Source organism: Myxine glutinosa, chromosome 4 (genome assembly GCF_964187855.1).
Source record: "Myxine glutinosa chromosome 4, kmMyxGlut1.1, whole genome shotgun sequence".
NCBI classification, from domain to species: domain Eukaryota; kingdom Metazoa; phylum Chordata; class Myxini; order Myxiniformes; family Myxinidae; genus Myxine; species Myxine glutinosa.
In genome coordinates, this window is record NC_136264.1 from 109,851,519 (window position 1) to 109,872,178 (window position 20,660).

At 46.0% G+C, this 20,660-nt stretch overlaps 2 protein-coding genes across 4 annotated transcripts in view; one reads left to right on the plus strand and one right to left on the minus strand.

The window, feature by feature from the left end:
* LOC137425941 (SPARC-like) overlaps positions 1 to 11,945 on the plus strand; it is a 197,717-nt gene extending 185,772 nt beyond the window's left edge. For 2 of the 3 annotated variants that reach the window (XM_078776266.1, XM_078776267.1), the window contains one exon: positions 820 to 1,026. In XM_078776266.1, the coding sequence (XP_078632392.1) occupies positions 820 to 924 (105 nt within the window). In that variant the 3' untranslated portion in view covers positions 925 to 1,026. Of the gene's footprint in view, positions 1 to 819; positions 1,027 to 11,771 lie in introns of those variants that run through there. The other variant, XM_078776268.1, reaches the window with a different exon arrangement.
* The window catches only part of LOC144891793 (uncharacterized), a 46,768-nt gene continuing 30,731 nt past the window's right edge, over positions 4,624 to 20,660 (minus strand). Inside the window, exons 3-4 of the mRNA XM_078776269.1 lie at positions 9,665 to 9,743; positions 4,624 to 6,302 (exon numbers count right to left, since the gene is read on the minus strand). Of these exons, the coding sequence (XP_078632395.1) occupies positions 6,215 to 6,302; positions 9,665 to 9,743 (167 nt within the window). The 3' untranslated portion in view covers positions 4,624 to 6,214. The remainder of the gene's footprint in view (positions 6,303 to 9,664; positions 9,744 to 20,660) is intronic.

Below are 20,660 nucleotides of genomic sequence, written 5' to 3' on the forward strand. Positions count from 1 at the left end.
GTTAAAGAAAACGAATTTAGAATACTGTTGTGAGATACTGATTGTTTCTTATTTGATGATCATTGGGTGCCTCTTCCTTTTTTTTTCTTTTTTCCTTTTGTTGGCATTATTGATTTCATTGCAAAACGTGTTTATTGTTACTTTTGTATTTTTGTAATAAAAGGACTAAAAAGTCAAAGTCTCTCTCTCTCTATCTCTATCTCTATCTCTATCTCTCTCTAATTATTATAGGGTAATTAAATTACAGTAGAGTGATTAAAAGGTTTACATCTGCATATAGGATGTCTCGATAGGATGTTAAATGAGCATTAATTACATAAATCCATTTGGAGATCATCAATGTGAAGATTGCATGGTATCGGAGAAAGTTGCCCAAGATGGTAAGTTGTAATTATTCTACGTAATGAATAAACACCAGTGCAGTGTACTTATAACGAGTCCTTGAGGACAAACGTTTTCTTTTACTCTGCGACGAATGCACCAGCTCACATGATTTGTTGCGGAATTGTAAAAACAAATGGTCAAACAGAAAAAATTACAATGTAGGGTACATTTGCAACATTTCTTATAAAATCATTCTCATCTGAACACATGGCTCATGATAATGGGATCCCAGGTTCCAATCGCACACTGTTTATTGTCTATGAATGTCCTTGTAATACATATACGTATAGGTACACTGATGTCTCCCAATGTCTGCGTCCTGCATCTGATTTTTATGCCACCTTCTCCATGAGCATATATAAAATAATAATAATAAATGCAGATTCCATCATTTCCAGAACATGAGTGATTGAAATTATGTCTTCTTTCTGGCAGCTGAGAAGATGGGCCCTCGTACTGGTGCACAGGAAAGCATCGAAGAATGAGGTGTGGTGTGCAGCTATGCATCAGCAACGTAGCTGGAAATCTTCAATGTATTAAGAACACAAGTCTTTAAAAAAAAAAGTGTTCATACATTTATTTATCCTGAAAAAATTATTGTCTCTAAATGCTATAGTCAAATAAAGTCATATTACCATGTGATTACAACCACCTGTTTTTACCTCCGAGTCACACCTCTACAAGGGTTCCACATAATTGTTGTTGGTAGTGTGGTTCTGGTTTGGGGGGTCGATTTTTGAAATGTGCATTGATCGGACAGCTGCTGGACTACACCCACATCTGTCGCTTGACTCCACCCACCATGGGACCCAAACAAAATATGGCCGCCATCTTGGTTTTCTGGTTGACCTAAGACCTAAGACAGCCCTATAGGCCTATGCTGATTAAACGCTTTCCGGGTTTGTTGCGTCAGATTTCCATTGGCTTTGTTTGGGTCGAGTGTTGATTGGAAGGGGGGACGGGGGTGTCTTCAAATGTTACATAATATCTTAGAGAGTTTTAAACCAGACCCAGCTGTCCGTCAGACTCGTAATTGATATTGAACCAAAAGATGAAGACCCTCCGAGATCAATTGTATAAAACCTTCAACAGCAAGAATGAGGGAGTTGAGTGGACAGATGAGGTGAATATACTGTATTTGTATATATACGTATATATATGCATATACAGTATATGCATATATATATATATATATATATATATATATATATATATATATATATATATATATATATATATAATCGCAGGTTGTGACCACGGTGTTGTCATTCTTGTTATGTAATGTGTGAACGAAGGTAGGAAAAAAAAAAGTGATAAAAAGGTTCAATGAGGAGGAAAATAAAATAACGAAATTATCATGGTGTTATTCCTCTTGCACAAGTATAATTTGAAGAAACTTTCTTGTGTGTTGTTAAGCAGTTGCCAATAAACCAAAACTATTGCTGGACCAACTTGGAATGTGGAGGAAGAATCCAGAGAACAACTAGTTGTCTGACAGGTTGTTGCAGAAGTCACTTTTGTAACTCACTCCAATATTAATTTCAATATTCAGATCAATATCTTTTGTCAATTCTTTTTCCCTCACAGCTATACAGCTGGATGTTGGGGATGGACATCAACTGTCTAGATCTTTTCATTAATTTTTTATTTTTTTGCTCAGGTAGGCTATTGGGTTGCATGGAAGTGCAAAGAACCTGGCAGGTAGCATAATATCCTCTTTGATTTGTCTCGTCTCAGTTTGTTAGTTGATAGCGTCGAAGTAGATCTCTAACAATGGAAGAAACAAGAGAGACTTGGGCTAAAAAGGAGATCTACTTACAAGTGCACGGTTCACTACAATTTCCAAAAGATAGATCCAGATGGACATTTAATCAGCGCTTAAGGCTGCAAGTCCTGGTTGACATTGTTAGAGCTTGCCAAAGTAATAAATCACACCCCATTTTTTGAACTCACTAAAACTTTAAAACATCAAGAGATTCCCTCGTGGCCTCGGCCATAGAGATATGCACACTTACCTCTACACTCTCGAGCCAGGGTTGGAATCTCGAACCAGCTATAAAGAGTCATCCTGGTGTTTCACAGGCAGAATAAGGCAATGCGTGCTGTCCCGCAGATGGACAAAATACCTGTACAAAAGACGGACAAATTCCAAATACCTGCTCTGTCTTCCTGTGTCGGAGTGGTGACTCGCCCAGGATTGCAACCTTCGCCAATAAAGTGCTTCAGCAGAACCGACCCTCTGTATGGAGCTTGGTACATATCATCATATGAATTGATTGCAGAAAATGCAGAAGCATCTTCACAATTAATGGAGGGATTTGGAGTTACTCTGAAATAGAAATCTGCATTTTGCATGCAAGAAGACAAGGAAATTCTGGCTTGCAGTTACTATCTGCAATAGGTCATACACACAAAAAAAATCGCACCCGTGTCCAAAGAAAGTAGTTCAGTTTGGCATTTTTAAGCGGTGAAGCCCCTTCAATATTTAGCTACGTCCGTCCATCCGTCAAAAATGAGGAAGAAAAACCTTTATAACCCACCGAGTTTCATGCTAGATGGATCTAAAGGGTGATTCTAAAGGTCTCCTCATCCGAAGTCAGTGCAGTCTCAAACCTATAATAAATGTTTCAGGTGCAACGGAAAGACGACCCTCCGGAGACGTCCGTTCAAAGATGCAACTTCCCATTTTTGTTCGAAAACTGGCCATATTGCTCCAGCTTGCATCACTCACAGATGGGGAAAAGAGAAAGCTGACAAGAAGATTCATCCGTTTATCAGTTTGGAGGAACCTGAGTTTGACTAGGTGAGCTCTGTTTCCGATAACTCAGAATCGTATGTCCTGCTTCAAATTGATTCCTGTGATGAGCCGGACCCTTTTCTTGCCACTGTTGTTGTCAACGATTGACCATTGCAAATGGAGGTAGACACTGGTGCAGCTATCTGGCTCATCAGCCGTGCTGTTTTCACAAACCTATGGGGTAATGCTGACCGATCAGTCATGACACCTACTACATATGGACTCTCCACCTATACAGGTGAGAAGATTGTTCCCTGCGGAATCTGTGACATCATGGTGGGCTACCATAATCGCGAGTTCCACCTCCTTCTGATCGTCATTCCTGGAAAGGGGCCTTCCTAACCAGCCAGGAACTGGTTGAGCGTAATTCAGCTAAAGTGGGGAAGCATTCATCAACACCTAGCAGCCAATGTTTCTCCTATGGCTACACAAACACTAAAAAATGTGCTAGATATGTATTTTGAGGTCTTCAAGGATGAGCTTGGACCTTTGAAAGGATGGCCTAGGGGGTACGGTAGGGTATAGAGACTGGATGGAGTCAGCAGACTGACAATTAACTTATTCATGCTCTCCTCAACTTATTCATGTCAGCAGATTTGCCACGGCCGAGTGCTTATTAAACCACCACCGCCTCACACAAATTACGGGCAAATGTGGTGACCTCTCATACCGTGCCTGCCTTGCGGTTTGTCGGTGTGGTTAGAATTCCGCTACTGCAATACAGTGCTTTCAGGAAGTATTCACACCACTTGACTTTTCACATTTTGTTGTATAAATGAACAGGATTAAAATTAATTAATTGATATATGTGGGAAGATTACACGCCTAGAACCAGGAATCGAACCCAGGTTCTCTGGAAAACCATTCCAGTGCTCTGCCATCTGAGCTATCTGGGCGATCCTGACTGAGCATGGAATTTTCCCACATATAGAATTGCCACTCTCTTTCCGTCAATGCTTCCGGGGCACTCACTGCCAACCATAGGAGCACCAACGGCCTGAACATGAGAGGGTCTTCCTCCAATGGGTGGAGAAGGTCCCTCTTCCTCCCATGTTATTTTTCAATCGATTTTCTCCTTTTTACCTTACCTTGCCATGATCATTAGGTACATGCATTGATGTTTCACAAAATGGAGGCATGGACTTCCAGTTCAAATTGATATTGGCTCATATTGCTGTGGGTTGGCCTGTTTGGTACTCCCATCTGAAAGCAACTCAACATGATGGGATCTATAATGTTCAATTCCATATACCGTGTTGATTAGTTCATTATATTCACAAGTCCTTGTAATTAATATCAATGTACACTGATGTCTGCTCATCTCCTTGTCCTGTTTGATACATATTACAAGTTCTACCATGGAGAGAAAAAATAATGAAGAGAAAACAAAGCAACCATTCCTGACTGATGTCTCACTGGAGAAAAAAGAAATTAAATCACAATTTTTCATTCATGTTGAAAAGTTTAATTAATAAACGACTTTTGGTGCTTTTTGAGTTGTATTCCCAGATAATGACTATAATCTTTACGTTACACAGGAAAATAAACATTATTACACAGTGTAACTACTTGCACACCCTTAAAGCATTCAAAACATTTACCTTCCTCACAATCTTTTACCTGGACACATCACTTTGGACTGTTCATTACATTGCATTGATACAAGTGAGTAAACTAAACTTAGAACCTATGAATGAATCTACGTGCATTAAAAGCCATTTCTTTGAAAAAATTAATAACATTGTGTTTATATGATTTGAAAAATTAATCTTTGGATTCAGTTTCTTTTGAAAAGGAAATGCTAGTTCGTTAAAGGGGCCCTATTAGAGTTGGTATAGGGAGTTGAGGGATTGGGGTGGTTCATGTGAACCTTCGGACCCCCTTCACCCATTGTATTCTTCTTTTATATATAATATGAATAATATAAATCATAATTACAGCTGCCAACCTTTTAACCTATTTAATAGCAATGGGTTTCATATTGTGAAATGATTTTTTGTCAATTTGAGGAAAAACATGGGGAGTTGTATTATACGTATTTGCGGAATACAGGTTTACCCTCTTTCCCCACCTTGCTTTGGGAGTCATCCATTCATTTGGTATGCAGCCTGTTCATCTTTGCTGCGAACATGGCTGTGCCACTGATGCAATGCTGAGATGGACATTTAAAATCCTTCAGTGTATTTCATAAAGAGTAGGCAAGTTATTGCTGACAGTCTGATAACATCCTGTACAAATTACAAATTCCTGCTCTGACTGATTGCTGGGAAGGCAAGGGTTAACCACCAAACATAACCCTTGCCAATAGACTGCTTAAGCAGCACCAAAGGTCTGTAAATAGTATGGTACATCCATTATGATGATGATTTTCCTGAATACAACAAAAACTAGTTTTTGTTTTACATATTACAAATAAATATGTACAATGCACTTATTACATATGCAAAAATGGCTGCATTTTTACCCTTGCATTCCTTTTCCTTCCCCTTCTCTTCTACTTTCCTCATATACTCTTGTCTTTCCTAAACTATGATCTCATTTTTCTCCTCTGAATTATATCCCCATTCTTATTCCATTTCTGATTTTATTGCTCCCAATCCCCCCTTCCATTTCTTTTTGCACAATTTAATATTTAGCAAGAGATCATTTTTACAATTTAAAAAATCACCTTTAAAAAACCCTTTTTGGACGGTCCATATAATAATTAAACAACCCAAACGTCCCAAACAATGTATTAACAGATTCGACACAGATGCAAATGTATCTGCGAAAATAATGACAGAAAAAAAAAACTGAATCGGTCAAATATAGCAAGGAAGACAAGATTATAATACATCACAATGAAAATGAATTTCAAAAGAGTTAAATTAAGATATAAATTTCAGCAGATGCAAAAATATTTCCATCACCGTAAGTTGTCAAGAATTACACTTAAGCACACTATTCATGGAGAGAGATTACCTAAATCATGATGATGTCATGATTACACACCAATAGTGTGAGTTTACATTCACCTTATCTGCTTCAGAATCCCTATTCAATATCACCAGCATATAGGGGGTTTGCAAAGTTACTCCACGGTCGGCCACTGGGTCCTGCATTCCATCCGTAGAACTTAGACCTTTGGAAACACACACAAAACAGTTACAAACACAGTCACATAACAATACATTGAAATATTAGCATCATCACGAATAATGCGAAGAATATTTATTGTGTCTTCTCGAAGGAGATAGGGATTGATCCTAGAATTTCGCTGAGAGCAACTGTCATATTTCAACTTAGCACAAACAAATTAAAATTACCATCATTGATTAAGATTAAGTAGCATCAGATCCTTGCAACGACAGACCATCAGCCTGCTCCCAATTATCAGCAAAGTCATGGAATCCATCATTGCTTCGGATATCAAATCCTTCCTCTTCTCCAATGGCTTGATCTCCGATCAACAATTTTGATTCAGACCAGGTCATTCTACTCTGGACATGCTGCTTCTGCTGTCTCAAAAATGGATGGATGTCCTCAATGCCAAACAGGAAATCAGAGCTGTCTCCCTTGACATATCACGTGCCTTCGATACGAACTGGCACCCAGCTCTACTCACCAAACTCGCCTCCTATGGTATCCATGGAAATCTGCACGCATGGCTTGCGGACTTCCTCTCTTGTCATAGTCAACGTTTAGCCCTGAATGGATTTCTCTCATCTCCCCTTCCTGTTCAGGCTGGAGTACCCCCAAGGCAGGGTTCTGGGCCCTGTGTTTTTTCTGGTCTTTGTCAATGATCTCTCCGACTCTCTGGAAAATCCTCTCTATCTCTTTGCTGATGACTCCACTCTCTGCCGCTCCAATTCCTCTTCCCTCAGATCGGCAGTCTGCAGCCTCCTCACTCTCTGAAGACCTGGACAAAATCACAGACTGGTCAAACAAGTGGAACATGTCTTTCAATCCTGACAAATCTCACACTCTTACTATGTCTCTCCGAAAAGACCGACTGGACAACCCTCCCATCTACTTTCTCAACAATCCTCTCCAAGAAGTTCTGTCGCTCAAGCTTTTGGGTCTCACTATCTGCCATGATCTTTCTTGGGAAAACCACATTTCCAAGCTGGCCTCCAAAGTTAGTCGCCGACTGGGCATCCTCCGTCGTGCGAAGTCTTTCCTTGGCACACCTGAGCTCCTCACCACATACAAGGCTTTCATCGGCAGCTCAATGGAATACTGTTCTCCCCTATGGGCTGGTGCTCCTGCCTCACACCTCGCTCGGCTTCACGCTGTTGAAACCAAAGCTTTTAGAATCATTGGAATCTCCCGCGAAGAAGCTATCTCCGAGGGCCTTTCACTCACTCACCGCAGGCAGGTAGGTGGTCTTTCTGTCTTCTACCGACTCCTCTCCGGCCTTGCTCCCCCAGCTCTCTCTGTGCTTTGTCCACCAAATATTCCTACAAGTCGCACAAGATCTGCCAGCAACCCTCTGATGGTTAAAATGCCGAAATCTAGGCTCCCTGCTCACCTTCACTCTTTCATTCCTCTTTTCTCCCGCCTCTGGAACAAACTCCCACACACTCCCTTCAATCCCACTCCTCCCTCCAGGTCTTCAAAATAGTTGTTCACCACCATCTCTTATCTTCCCCCATCGAAAACCTTGATCTTTTCTACCCCCGCTAATTCACCCCAGATCCACTTTCTTTGAAATTCCAACTTCTTTCCTGGAAGTCCTTGCAGTGTCCATATGTTTTATACAACTCCCACCCCCCTCCCCATGCCTCCCCCCCAAAGCCCTCTCCCTCCCACAGATCTCTCGATGTCCCTGCTCTCAAATGTTGTGTTTGTGTCCTTCCCCCTCTCTCCCCATCTTGTCTACCGCTCCCCATGTTATATGTTTATGTGTTGGTTTGTCTTTCTGTGTGATTAATGTTAGCTCTTTCATGAGCCACGAACTTGTACACAAAAAAAAGAAGAAAAAAAGAGCAAGTGTAGTTTAAAGGTGCACGTTCGGTAAATTTTTTGAATGCAGTCCAATATCATTATACCTAGTGAGATACCCATGCTACGCACGGGTGGGAGGCCGGAAGCAAACAGGCAATGCAGATACGGCGAATGCTAAAGCATGAAACCAATAAATTTCACATTCCTGTAGCACCCTCAGTCGCACGTCAGACATGAACAGCAAGTTAGTGAAGAACTTCCATGAAACCGTTCTGGTTCACAAAGAAATGGGTACGTTCACGTATAGAAACATCGATCGTGGGTCCGTGGCGAATCTGCATATGGCGATCCGCTGAGTTCATGTTTGGAAAGTAGAAACCATCACGGCATGTCGTCATTTACTTGAACTCGATATCTCTTTTTTCAATTCCAAACAACATAACTCCAATCACAAATTAATCACAAAATAAACTTTTAACAACATTGTTAATGTTTCCTTCATTGTAAAAACTACCAAGTCAACAGTTAAAAGGATTTTGAGCCGTTAGATGTTATGGCCTTGGCAAGATCGATGGAGATAGCGATCTGTTAGCGTATTCACCGCCCAAATAGCTATGTGGAATTCTCCCATGTAGAGATTAAACTCACGTCGTTTGAACTTTTGCCGAGGTCAATATTTACATTTAATGATGTTTATATACGAATCAAAAAGAAGATAATTGGTTTTGGGTCGTCCTTTCCGCATATCTCGTGGGATTGTGAGTTGGAGAGACGACCGTGATGGCGGGGAGGGGATTGGCATTCTCTCAAGCAGGGATTCAACCCATGTCCTTATAAAAGGTCTTTGTCCGAGGTCACCGAGGCCGATTGGTGCAGCCGATTGGTGCAACCGTTTGTGCGGTACCTTCGAACAGACGGACAGACAGACAGACAGACAGACGGACAGACATTTGGTGAATTATAGTAAGATAAACAGATTTGTTCCAGGAACTGGTTGTTTTATGGAAAATCCATGCTGCCACACCTGTTGCTCAAGGCAGTTGCAGCCTATTCAATTGAAGTAAATTCTTGCAGCAGCATGGAAGCTCTCAAGTTCTATATCATCCTGAAAGATGGGTGAATCGCTAAACATGAACAACTGTGCAAATGTCACACAAATTCCCATGGGATACCTATTGGCCTCGTATAAGGAATAATTTAATCCCCTTTGGGAAACTCATAGTGCTTCACCAAGAAAACATTCAATGCCAATAGGAAGTGGTTTGCTCATATGGAGAAGTTGCTCAATAGACACCATGATAATTGAAATACTGTACAAGGAAATTGGTCTCTTCACATTGCAGACAGTCAGGGACCTCTCCATTTTTACTGCAGCTCCTCCATTCTTGCTCCCTCTGCATTTCTCTCTCTCAGCTGTATATTCATGACACTTCACATCTCCATCAAGGACTTTAATAAGTCATTACACCACCAGACCACCTTCCCATGGTCGTCTAACATACGTTTTCACTCATTAACCCAACCAAACCCAAAACGTCATGTAATAAAGGTACTGACCTGTGGGTGAAGGTCACCATCAGGATAGAAAGAGTGAACAGGATGATGCATACGAGCAGTACAATGCCCATCACTGCAACTGTAAGTGCCAAGACAGAACCAGTTAACCAGTTAGAAAGCTCCTGCCTCCAACCACCCTAAGCATGGTGTTAACTTAACGGTTCGGGCGGAGGGCTTGGGATTCTAGGGTCCTGAGTTTGAATCCCGGTCAGCTGTTGAATTAACACCAGGTGGGGTTGACTCAGCCTGTCATCCTTCCGAGGTCGGCAAAATGAGTACCAACTCACTGGGTCCTCTCTCAGGGAGGTTGGTGGCAGGATTTGCACTCCGGCCGCCGTAAAAAACCTCATTCCGTCAGGATGGCGCTGAGGTCACTTTGATAGTGTTGACTAACTGACCAACATGTTGTATAAACCAGTCTCAATGCAATCTCTTCACTCACATGGTGACAGACAGCTTAGAGACTTAGAGTACTTCAAAATAATTTAATACATACATAATTTGCTAACTCGTATCCATACCCAGGTCATACTATCCTCTTCAACTAAATTATCAAACAAGTCCGCTACGCCGCTATTGGACTTTCGGTCTTGTTTGAGTTAATCACAATTCCAAGCTGCCCTCCAAGGCAGGGCGGAGGCACCTTCTAATCCTATGCAGAGCTAAGTCATTCCTCAGCCATGCTAGCCTCAATCCACAGTGAAATGTTCTGTGGGATGGTACCACTGGAGCTCAACTTGTGCCCCTATAAGTGATTGAATCCAAGACATTGAGGCTAATTAGAGTTACTCAACAGGAAGCTGAAGTGTCAGTCCTATTCCTCACGTACTACAGACAGGTTGATGACTTAGTACTTTTCTCTCACATCATTTCAGGTCTTGCTAGATCTGCACTCTCTGCTATTTGTCCCTCATGATGTCAACCAGACTGACTTGGGAATTACAATTGCTTCTATTAGTCTGGACAATCACGTTAATTTCTCCACTCCATTTAAATGACAACAATTACTGCAAATCTTTTCCATTCCTACTGACTCCATCCTCTCCTCTCCAGCACACTCTTCCATATTTATCCTGTTTATCAGCTCTTCCTGTATGCTTGAGTGTTCCTTGTTCGTTGTTACCCCTGTGTTTTCCTTATCCTGTCTATGCCCTAACTTGTTTGGCTCTCTTTATGTGCATTCCTTCCACATTTCTCCATCCTTCTTAGTATGCCAATTTGTTCTGATTAATTTAATCAGACTTTTTGCACTATAGTGAGAACGTCTGCTCTGCGTCTGGGAGGTCAGCAGTTGAAACTCCAGCCAAGTCATTCTAAAAACTTAAAAATGGTATAGGCTACTTCCTTGATTGATTTTTTTATTATTATAATTATTAGGCAACCACTTATCATGGTGACATGTTTCATGCTGTTAACTGGCTATGACTGTGGTCCATCGCCACTGCTACGAAGCCTTGATTGATGCTCAGCATTTTTAAAGGATACAGCATGGCCAAGCAACCATTTAGTTGGCATCACCAGTGCAGGTTCTGATTTGTCTAATGGCCACATCCTGCATTTAAATTCCTTGAAAGTAAACTAGTATTATTACTCCCGCCAGGGAGTAATGCATTCACTCCTGTCCATGTGTGTGTGTGTTCGTGTGTTTGTGAACAAGATATCTGGAAAAGTTCTGAACGGATTTGCATGAACGTTGGTGGGATGATTGGCCTTGGGATAAGGAAGAATTGATTAGTTTTTGCCTTTTGGTGAAGCTCAGGATATTATTCCCGATGCAGGAATTTTTTGAAGGATATTTTTACCATTGGAAGATAGGGCTCATTTTTTTAACATTATCTTCTATATATTCTATATTTAACATTGTGATATGAAAATAGTTTTCATATTTGTTGTAAATGTAGTTTAAACTCGTGGTTATGCGTTAGAGCGGTGTATTTTTTTTAGCAGCGTCGTCTTCAATGTTCATTTTTTTTTCTAATAGACATATTCTGTCATTTTAAAAGCACCAAAGTGTGTATTAGGTTTCCCCGTTTCATAAAAGGTATCGTTTGATACGTATAATGCTTTAAAACAAAACCTTTTTTCTTTTTTCTTTTATTTACCTCAGAAGAGATATTGTGGCGGACACAAAAGCCCACTGGCGTGGTGACATCATTCCACGCACCAAGTGGGCGGTGGCCACGCCCGAGGGGTAGGCGTGGCCTCAGGATATACACCGGGCGACCAGCCCGGAAGAGTTCAGTGTTACAGTGTAGTCTTACAATAAAGACGTTCATATGTTACCGCTTGTCCGCTTCCTCCTTGCTCACAAGCAGCGCGCGTAACGCCGCGCTTTACTGGTGACCCTCGACGTTGGATCTGCCGTAGCGATCCTTCCGAACACGACGCCATTGCAATGGCCAACGACAAGTCAATGGCGATTAAACTTCCCGAATTTTGGGAGGCCCAGGCCGAGGTCTGGTTCGTTCAAGCCGAAGCCCAATTTCAGCTTCGGCGCCTCACCAACGACGACCTGCGCTACTGCCATGTCGTCGCCTCCCTCGGGCCCGGCACGGCCGCTCGAGTTGTGTCCGTCCTTCACCACCCACCGGACGGCCACAAGTACGAGGCACTCAAGCGGCTACTCCTAGCCACGTTCAGCCTCACGGACGACGCACGGGCCGACCGCCTCCTGGATCTCCCCGAGCTCGGTGAGACGTGCCCGTCGGTCCGAATGGACCATATGCTGTCACTGTTGGGCGACGAAGCCCCCGGTTCGCTATTCCGGGCGCTTTTCCGTCGCCAACTTCCAGCGCAGGTTCGCCTCGCGTTGGCCGGGACCGGGCTAACGGAACCCCGAGCATTGGCGGCCGAGGCGGACAAGTACTTCGCCGCTTCGGACACGCGGGCGAGCGTTGGCGTGGCCGTCACGGCCTTCGACGCTGCTGTTCCACAGCATCATCTTCTACAGCACGCTGAGTTTCAGCAGCATGCTGATACGCACCTCGTGAACGCCGCCACGCCCCGCCCACCGCCGCGGCGAAAACCGCCACCGCGGGGAAACCCGTCGACTCCACCGGCCTGGCGGAGCCAGCCGCGCTCCTCCAGCTCCACCACCTGGTGCTGGTTCCACGCCAAGTTCGGCCACGAAGCTCGGCGGTGTCATCCGCCGTGCTCCTTCAACGGGTCGGGAATGCCCGGGCCGGCGCTCAATTGTGGCGATGAGCGCCGGCCGTTCGAGCAGCCTGCTGTTCATAACGGACACCTTCTCCGGGCGCCGTTACCTGTGTGATACAGGAGCACAGGTGAGTGTCATTCCCGCCGGCACGTCAGACAAGCACGCCGCGGGTGGGGACCCCGCGCTGCTTGCCGCGAACGGGACGCCCATCCGTACGTACGGAAAACGCTGCCTCTCTCTGCGGTTTGGAGGGCAGGTTTTCCGATGGACGTTCGTCACCGCCGACGTGCCCATGGCACTGCTTGGCGCGGACTTCCTGTGCGCTAATGGGCTCCTGGTCGACGTCAAGCGCAGACGGCTTGTCCAGGCCGAGACGTTCAGCTCGCTCGCATGTGCGTTGCCCAGCTCAACGAGCGGCTTGCCAAGCGGCTTGCCGAACGATTCGGTTCCGGCCACGTTGGTCTGTACGCTTCCGGCAGCGGACGCATTCACCCGCCTCCTCGCCGGCTTCCCGGCCCTCACGCGGCCCACCTTCTCGGCGGGGGCCGTCAAGCACGGGGTGGCCCATCACATCCCCACCGTCGGGCCACCGGTCTACGCCCGGGCACGCCGCCTCGAGCCGACGAAGCTGGCGGTGGCAAAAGCGGAGTTCGCTACCCTGGAGCGACTCGGCATCGTTCGGCGCTCAGAGAGCGCTTGGGCGTCGCCGCTGCACATCGTGCCGAAGCCCGGCGGGGGATGGCGACCGTGCGGGGACTATCGCCGTCTCAATGACGCCACGACTCCCGACCGCTACCCCGTCCCCCACATTCAGGACTTTTCCGCCCGTTTGGCGGGCAGGTCCTTCTTCTCGAAGGGGACCTCATACGCGGCTACCATCAGGTCCCCGTCAGGCCGGAGGACGTCCCGAAGACGGCGGTCATCACGCCATTCGGACTCTTCGAGTTCCTGCGCATGCCCTTCGGTCTGAAGAATGCGGCTCAGGCGTTCCAGCGACTGATGGACAGCGTCCTGCGCGACTTGGATTTTGTCTACGTCTACCTGGACGATATCCTCGTCGCCAGCGCGTCCCGCGAAGAGCACCTACGCCACCTCCGCACGCTCTTCGAACGCCTGGGCCAGCATGGCCTGATTGTGAACCCCGCAAAGTGCTGGTTCGGCGCCGCCACAATCAATTTTCTGGGGCACCGTGTCACCAGGCACGGAGCCGTCCCCCTGCCGGCCAAGGTGGAGGCGGTGAAGGGGTTTCCGCGCCCCCGCACGATCAGAGGGCTGCAGGAGTTCCTGGGCATGGTGAACTTTTACCATCGGTTCCTGCCCCGTATCGCCCAGCTCCTGCGCCCCCTGCACGAAGCTCTCCGAGGTAAGCCGGGCAAAGGCGACGTTATCTGGACCGAGCAGATGGACACGGCGTTCACGGGCGCGAAGCTCGCCTTGGCTAACGCCACCATGCTCGCGCACCCGGCGCCCGATGCACCGATCGCCCTCACCACCGATGCCTCGGACTACGCGGTGGGCGCGGTGCACGAGCAATGGGTGCGTGGAGCTTGGCAACCGCTGGCGTTCTTTAGCCGGCAGCTTCGCCCGCCCGAACGCCGTTACAGTACCTTCGACCGCGAGTTGCTCGGACTTCACTTGGCGGTCAGGCACTTCCGCCATCTGCTCGAGGGCCGGGCGTTCACTGCCTTCGTCGACCACAAGCCGCTGATCTTCGCGATGGGCAAGGTCACCGAGCCGTGGTCGGCCCGGCAGCAGCGTCACCTCTCGGCCGTGTCCGAGTACACGACGGACATCCAGCACGTCGCGGGGAAGGACAACCCGGTGGCGGATTGCCTTTCCCGGGCCGTCGCCCACGCAGTCCACCTCGGCATCGACTATGCCCGGATGGCAGCGGACCAGGCCGCTGACCCCGACGTCCAGGCCTTGCGGACCGCCGTCACGGGCCTCCGCGTCACCGAGGTGCCGTTCGACGGCGCGGGCGCGGCCCTCTTGTGCGACGTCTCCCTTGGGCATCCTCGCCCCATTGTGCCCGCGGGCTGGCAGCGCCAGGTGTTTGACGCCATCCACGGCCTGTCCCACCCGGGCGCGAGGGCCTCCCAAAGGCTGATCGCCGACAAGTTCGTCTGGCATGGCCTCCGGAAGGCCGTCCGCGGCTGGGCCAGGACATGCCTCGCGTGCCAGCGCGCCAAGGTGCACCGGCACACCCAGGCCCCGTTGGCCCCGTTCACGGTGCCGGAACGCCGGTTTGACCACGTCCACGTGGACCTGGTGGGACCTCTGCCCCCCTCGCGGGGTTTCACCCACGTCCTCACCATGGTGGACCGCACCACTCGGTGGCCGGAGGCCGTGCCCTTGGCGTCGACAACGGCGGCCGATGTCGCGCAGGCTTTCATCGCCACCTGGGTCGCCCGGTTCGGCGCCCCCTCAGACATCTCATCCGACCGCGGCCCCCAGTTCACCTCGGAGCTCTGGGGGGCGGTTGCGCAGGGGCTCGGGGTCCGGCTGCACCGAACCACGGCCTACCACCCCCAGGCTAACGGCCTGTGTGAGCGATTTCACCGCTCATTGAAGGCCGCGCTCCGGGCCACCCTCCGCGACGGCGGCTGGGTCGACAGGCTCCCCTGGGTCCTGCTGGGCCTCCGGACGGCGCCCAAGGAGGACCTGCGCGCATCCGCGGCGGAGTTGGTCTTCGGGCAACCGCTGCGGGTGCCGGGCGAGTTCCTCCCCGACTCCACGGCACCATGGTCCGCGGCACAGCAGCGCTCCGCTCTGCAAGAGACCGCCCAGAGGTTCGCCCCGGTGCCAACGGCATGCCACGGGCACCCACCGACGCACGTCGCCCCGGAGCTTCGCACGGCGGAGTACGTCTTCGTCCGCCATGATGCCCATCGGACACCACTGCGGCCCCCGTACGACGGGCCTTTCCGCGTGCTGGAGACCGGGGCGAAGCACTTCACCCTGGACATCGGCGGTACTCCTGACCGCGTTTCGGTAGACCGCCTCAAGCCGGCCCACCTCGATGTGGACCATCCACCGCCAGTGGCCCGACCCCCACGTCGGGGCCGCCCTCCTGCGGGCGGACCCCCGGCACCGCCCAGCCCCGCCGCCACGGCGCCCCCCGGTCCTGCACCCATCCCAGGGGCAGCCAGGGGCATCCCACCTGGTATCCCTGCACCCCAGACGCCGCCGATCGCCAGGGGGCGCTTCGGCCGGGTCATTCGTCTGCCCCGCAAACTGGCCCTCCAGGTGCGCGGGAATTCTGGGGGGGCGCGTGTGGCGGACACAAAAGCCCACTGGCGTGGTGACATCATTCCACGCACCAAGTGGGCGGTGGCCACGCCCGAGGGGTAGGCGTGGCCTCAGGATATACACCGGGCGACCAGCCCGGAAGAGTTCAGTGTTACAGTGTAGTCTTACAATAAAGACGTTCATATGTTACCGCTTGTCCGCTTCCTCCTTGCTCACAAGCAGCGCGCGTAACGCCGCGCTTTAATATCAACATTTAACTCAGCGAATGTCATTCACGGTGTCAGTATTTGATGAACTCATAAAGACTTAGTTCCAGATTTGTCAATGGCTGAGGTATATTAACAAACGAATAAAACAGATTTGGCAAAATTCCAACTTAAAAAAAAAATATCGCATATTCACCCAGGGTTGTGAGAGGCTGAAGAAGAAGAAACCTCGCATGGGCTTCCCAGACCAAATAAATAATTCTGGTTCTGGCTCTGAGATTTTCAGGTTTATTACTCCCGCCAGGGAGTAACGCATTTGATCGTGTCCGTCCATGTGTGTGTGTTCGTATGTTCGTGTGTTTGTGAACAAGATATCTGGAAAAGTTCTGAACAGATTTGGATGAAAGTTGGTGGGATGATTGCCCTTGGGATAAGGAAGAATTGATTCGTTTTTGGTGAAGCTCAGGATATTATTCCGGATCCAGGAATTTTTTTTCGAAATTTTTTTTGGAAAGATTTTTTCTGTTTTACTGCATTAAAGCTTTTATTCTTATTCTTAAATGATGTTTTTCTCCTCTAATTCCGAGATATATCAAAATAAATGATCTGACAGTTAGGGCTTACTTTCTTTTTCATTTATTGTTTTGGGGAGAGGGGATGTTAAACTAAAGGTATTATTCCAACTAAACCCACGGCGGGAGTATGCGTTCTACTGAGTGGCGTTCTAGTTATTATTGCTGTGTTACCTTCACCTCCTCTGTCATTCAGCTCTTCCATGAGCCTCAATTTATTTTTATTTTTTAAATTATATTACAAAATGCAACACCATGGCAGCTTTTCTGTCCAACCGCTAATGCAGGACAGTCAGGCACCCATCTTAATAGCCACTTTATTACCAGTTTGGGAATTGAACGCAAACTAACCAGCCTATAGGTCAGTACATTGACTATTGCTGCTCATAAGTGGGCACAATACTATCCTGGTACACATTGGAATAAAATTATCATGTACAGACAATTTGGATGATTTCGGCAGCAGCCATAAAATGTAATGCATGGAAGTCGATTATGAAGGGAATATAAATAATAGCAACTAGAGGCGCTCGCTTTATAACTGCGGGAAGTTATGGCTGGGTCCCAAGTCGCCACACTTTGGTACTATCCCACTTTGATCCGACATGTGATCCATGACGTCCAGTTTAAAAAACCGAATTCATAATTGGATAAATTCCTCTAAGACCATCATGTGCATTGGTATGCTAACTAATGAAATGGAAAACCAAATACTGCATTGGAGTCGTCACAAGGAACCAGGAGAAGTAAAAAGCAAAGATGGAGTCATCAGGAGGAACCTGGATAGGATTCGGGTTTCCGCTGATACTCTACTCTCAAACCCATCCAGGCGCAGCCAAGTGAACCTTCCAGAAAATTTTCTGTAAGAATTCACTTCTCCTAAGACAGAGAGGTAAAGAAAGCAAGACATAAAGAAGAAGCAAGAATTAGAATGAATAAAGAGAAATATGAAAAAGTAGAAAGAGATGTGAAAGGAACAAAGACGTTGGGAAGAACACGGATAGATAGATTTCAGCAGCTCTTCCTCAGGCAAAAACGTAGCAACAGTTACAAACTACCAGAAGTCCATCAACGGGTAAGCAGAATCCACACTGTATCAGGATATGGTACAATCGTAATGTAATAGAAACCCAAATAGTGTATTGGAGTCATCAGAAGGAACCAGAGGAAGTAAAGAGCAAGGATGGAAGAGGAAGTAAAGTCATCAGGAGGAACCAGTATAGGATTCGGGTTTCAGCTGCTACTCCTCTATGCACAAACCCTGAAAAGCAGTTTCATTGCGAGAGGGCACAATATTGGATGGGTCGCCGCTCCAACACAGGATACTCAAATGGCTCATTTCCCCCAGAGCTGGGACTTATTTTGCCGACTTTAGAGGGATAACAGGCTGAGTCAACCCACCTGCTGCTCAGCAACTTAAGACCCTGAGCCACATACCTTCGCCATTAAGCCACCACCAGGCTTACAGAAAGAACCACCTTTAGAGGCCATTTTTCCAAGAAAAACTGGACTAGAATTATTTTCCTAATTGAAAGACTTTTTTTTCCTTAAGAAAGATTTTCTTAAGTGCGCAACTCAAGAAAATCATTTTGAAATATTGTAGTATACATGAACCATCACTTCAATGTCAGTCATAAATAAGGCAAATAAAATTATTGATTATATTAATGGGGTTAAGATTTCCAAATTAATAATTAGAGATAGCCCTTTTATAGGCAACATTAGTAAATACATATAGAAAGGATATACCTGAAATGCAAAATGAGTACCATGATTGATGAGTTTAATTTTGAAACTAGAAAGCATCCGAAGCAAGTCCGCATACGTTTGTATTCAGAAGTCTTCTTTGCAGCCGTATGCTAAAAATAACGAAAACAGTTTTTAAAATACAAAATGGAAATTGATGATTTTATGCAGCCTTGACGTTTGGGCTTTAGATCTAAATAAATAATCAGCTTCTAGCTTTTGATTGGTGAACCAATTATGTGACCCAATATGCAAATTCTTAAAATTTCAGATAAATTGGACATAAATTTACGGTTTTATGCAACTTTGACCTTTTGATATTAAAAATACAATCGACTCCGACCTTTTGATTACTAAACAAGTTCAGTGACCCAATATGCAAATTCTTTGAATTTCAGGTCAATCCGGTGAAAATTGGTGATTTTACGCCGACAACTGATCTTATTGACCTTTTGATTACTTTGACCTTTTGATCTAAAAAAAAACAATCGGCTTCTAGCTTTTGATTGGTGAACCAATTCAGTGACCCAATAGGCAAATTCTTAAAATTTCAGGGCCAATTTGATGAAAATTGATGATTGTATGTGATGCTGACCTTTGACCTTTTGACAAAATTATTAATTTGCCTTCTCCATATTATCATAATAAAACTTTGGTGAAAATTTGATGACAATGGCTCAATGGTTAAAAAATGTTACTGCCCGGACACACACACACACACACACACACACACACACACACACACACACACACACACAAACATAACTGATTACAAAACCCCGTCTCCTGCTGTGCACTTATGTCCACAACTTTAAAAGGGTATTTATATGAAAGAATAGAAGATTACTTTACGTCATGGAATTGATTAACAGTGACAAAGTACTTTAAGGTAAACTTTTTCAGATAATGGAGGGTAATAAATTCAGAAAGAAAAGATTGAAGCTGAAGAAAATAATAACAAAACATGAACTAGAACGGCACTCAGTAGAGAGCATACCTCCGCCGTCCACAACTTTTTGACATATCCTGCTATGTATCGATTTTAACCCTATCTTCCAATGGTGAAGAATCACATTAAAAATTCTACTAATTGGATCCAGATCCGGATCTTCACCAAAATTGAATCGGTTCTTCCTTGTCACACACAACCTGTCCAACATGTTTCGTCCAAATCCATCTATAACGTTTTGAGATATCCTGCTATGTGTCGGTTTTGGCCCTATCTCCCAATGGTGAAGAATCACTATAAAAATTCTAGTAGCCGGATCCGAATCCGGATCTTCACCAAAATCTAATCATTTCGTCCTTGTCACATAAGCTACATCTCTGCAAAATTTCGTCCGAATCCGTCCACAACTTTTTGAGATATCTTGTTCACAAACAAACGGACAAACAGACAGACAGACAGGGGTGAAAACATAACCACCAGACATTGTGCCTTATCTCTGTTATACCACCTTTGGTGGCGGAGGTAAAACAAACATATTTTGCTCATGGTGAGGTTTCATGTGTGGATGACTGTGTCTGGAGTTATAACAGAGATAAGACACAATGGCTTAGTATATCGAAGGTGAGAAAACAGGTGGTGCCATAGAGGTGAAGCATGAAGATCCTTGAGCGTGGTGATTATATGTGTGTTGTTGATGTGGTTGTGTTTTTTCCTCCCTGCTCCGCCAACTCAATTCCCACATGCACTTTGCACAATTTTCAACTGTTTGCCTTAATTGGTTTCAACGATTTGCAATTATTGTTTCCTTTCTGCCTCCTTGTATAAAATGTGAATTGAACTTTGCAGGTGCATTTCGTTTCTAAATGAATGTACAGCTTCCTTGAATTCATTTTTTTTAAAGAGCACTAAGTATGCCACTTTATTTAGATTTTTTTCGACTTTGGTATTGTTTGTTTTCTTGGAAGGTAATCGTACCCTGGTAACACTACCCTGGATTGAAAAGAGTACAGGACCTTGATAATGATGACTGTTGGTCGGTGTACCTTGAACTACACTATACTGCGGCCTGCACACGTAAGCCATAAGTGCTTGGAAGTGAAAGCACCACAAACTATAA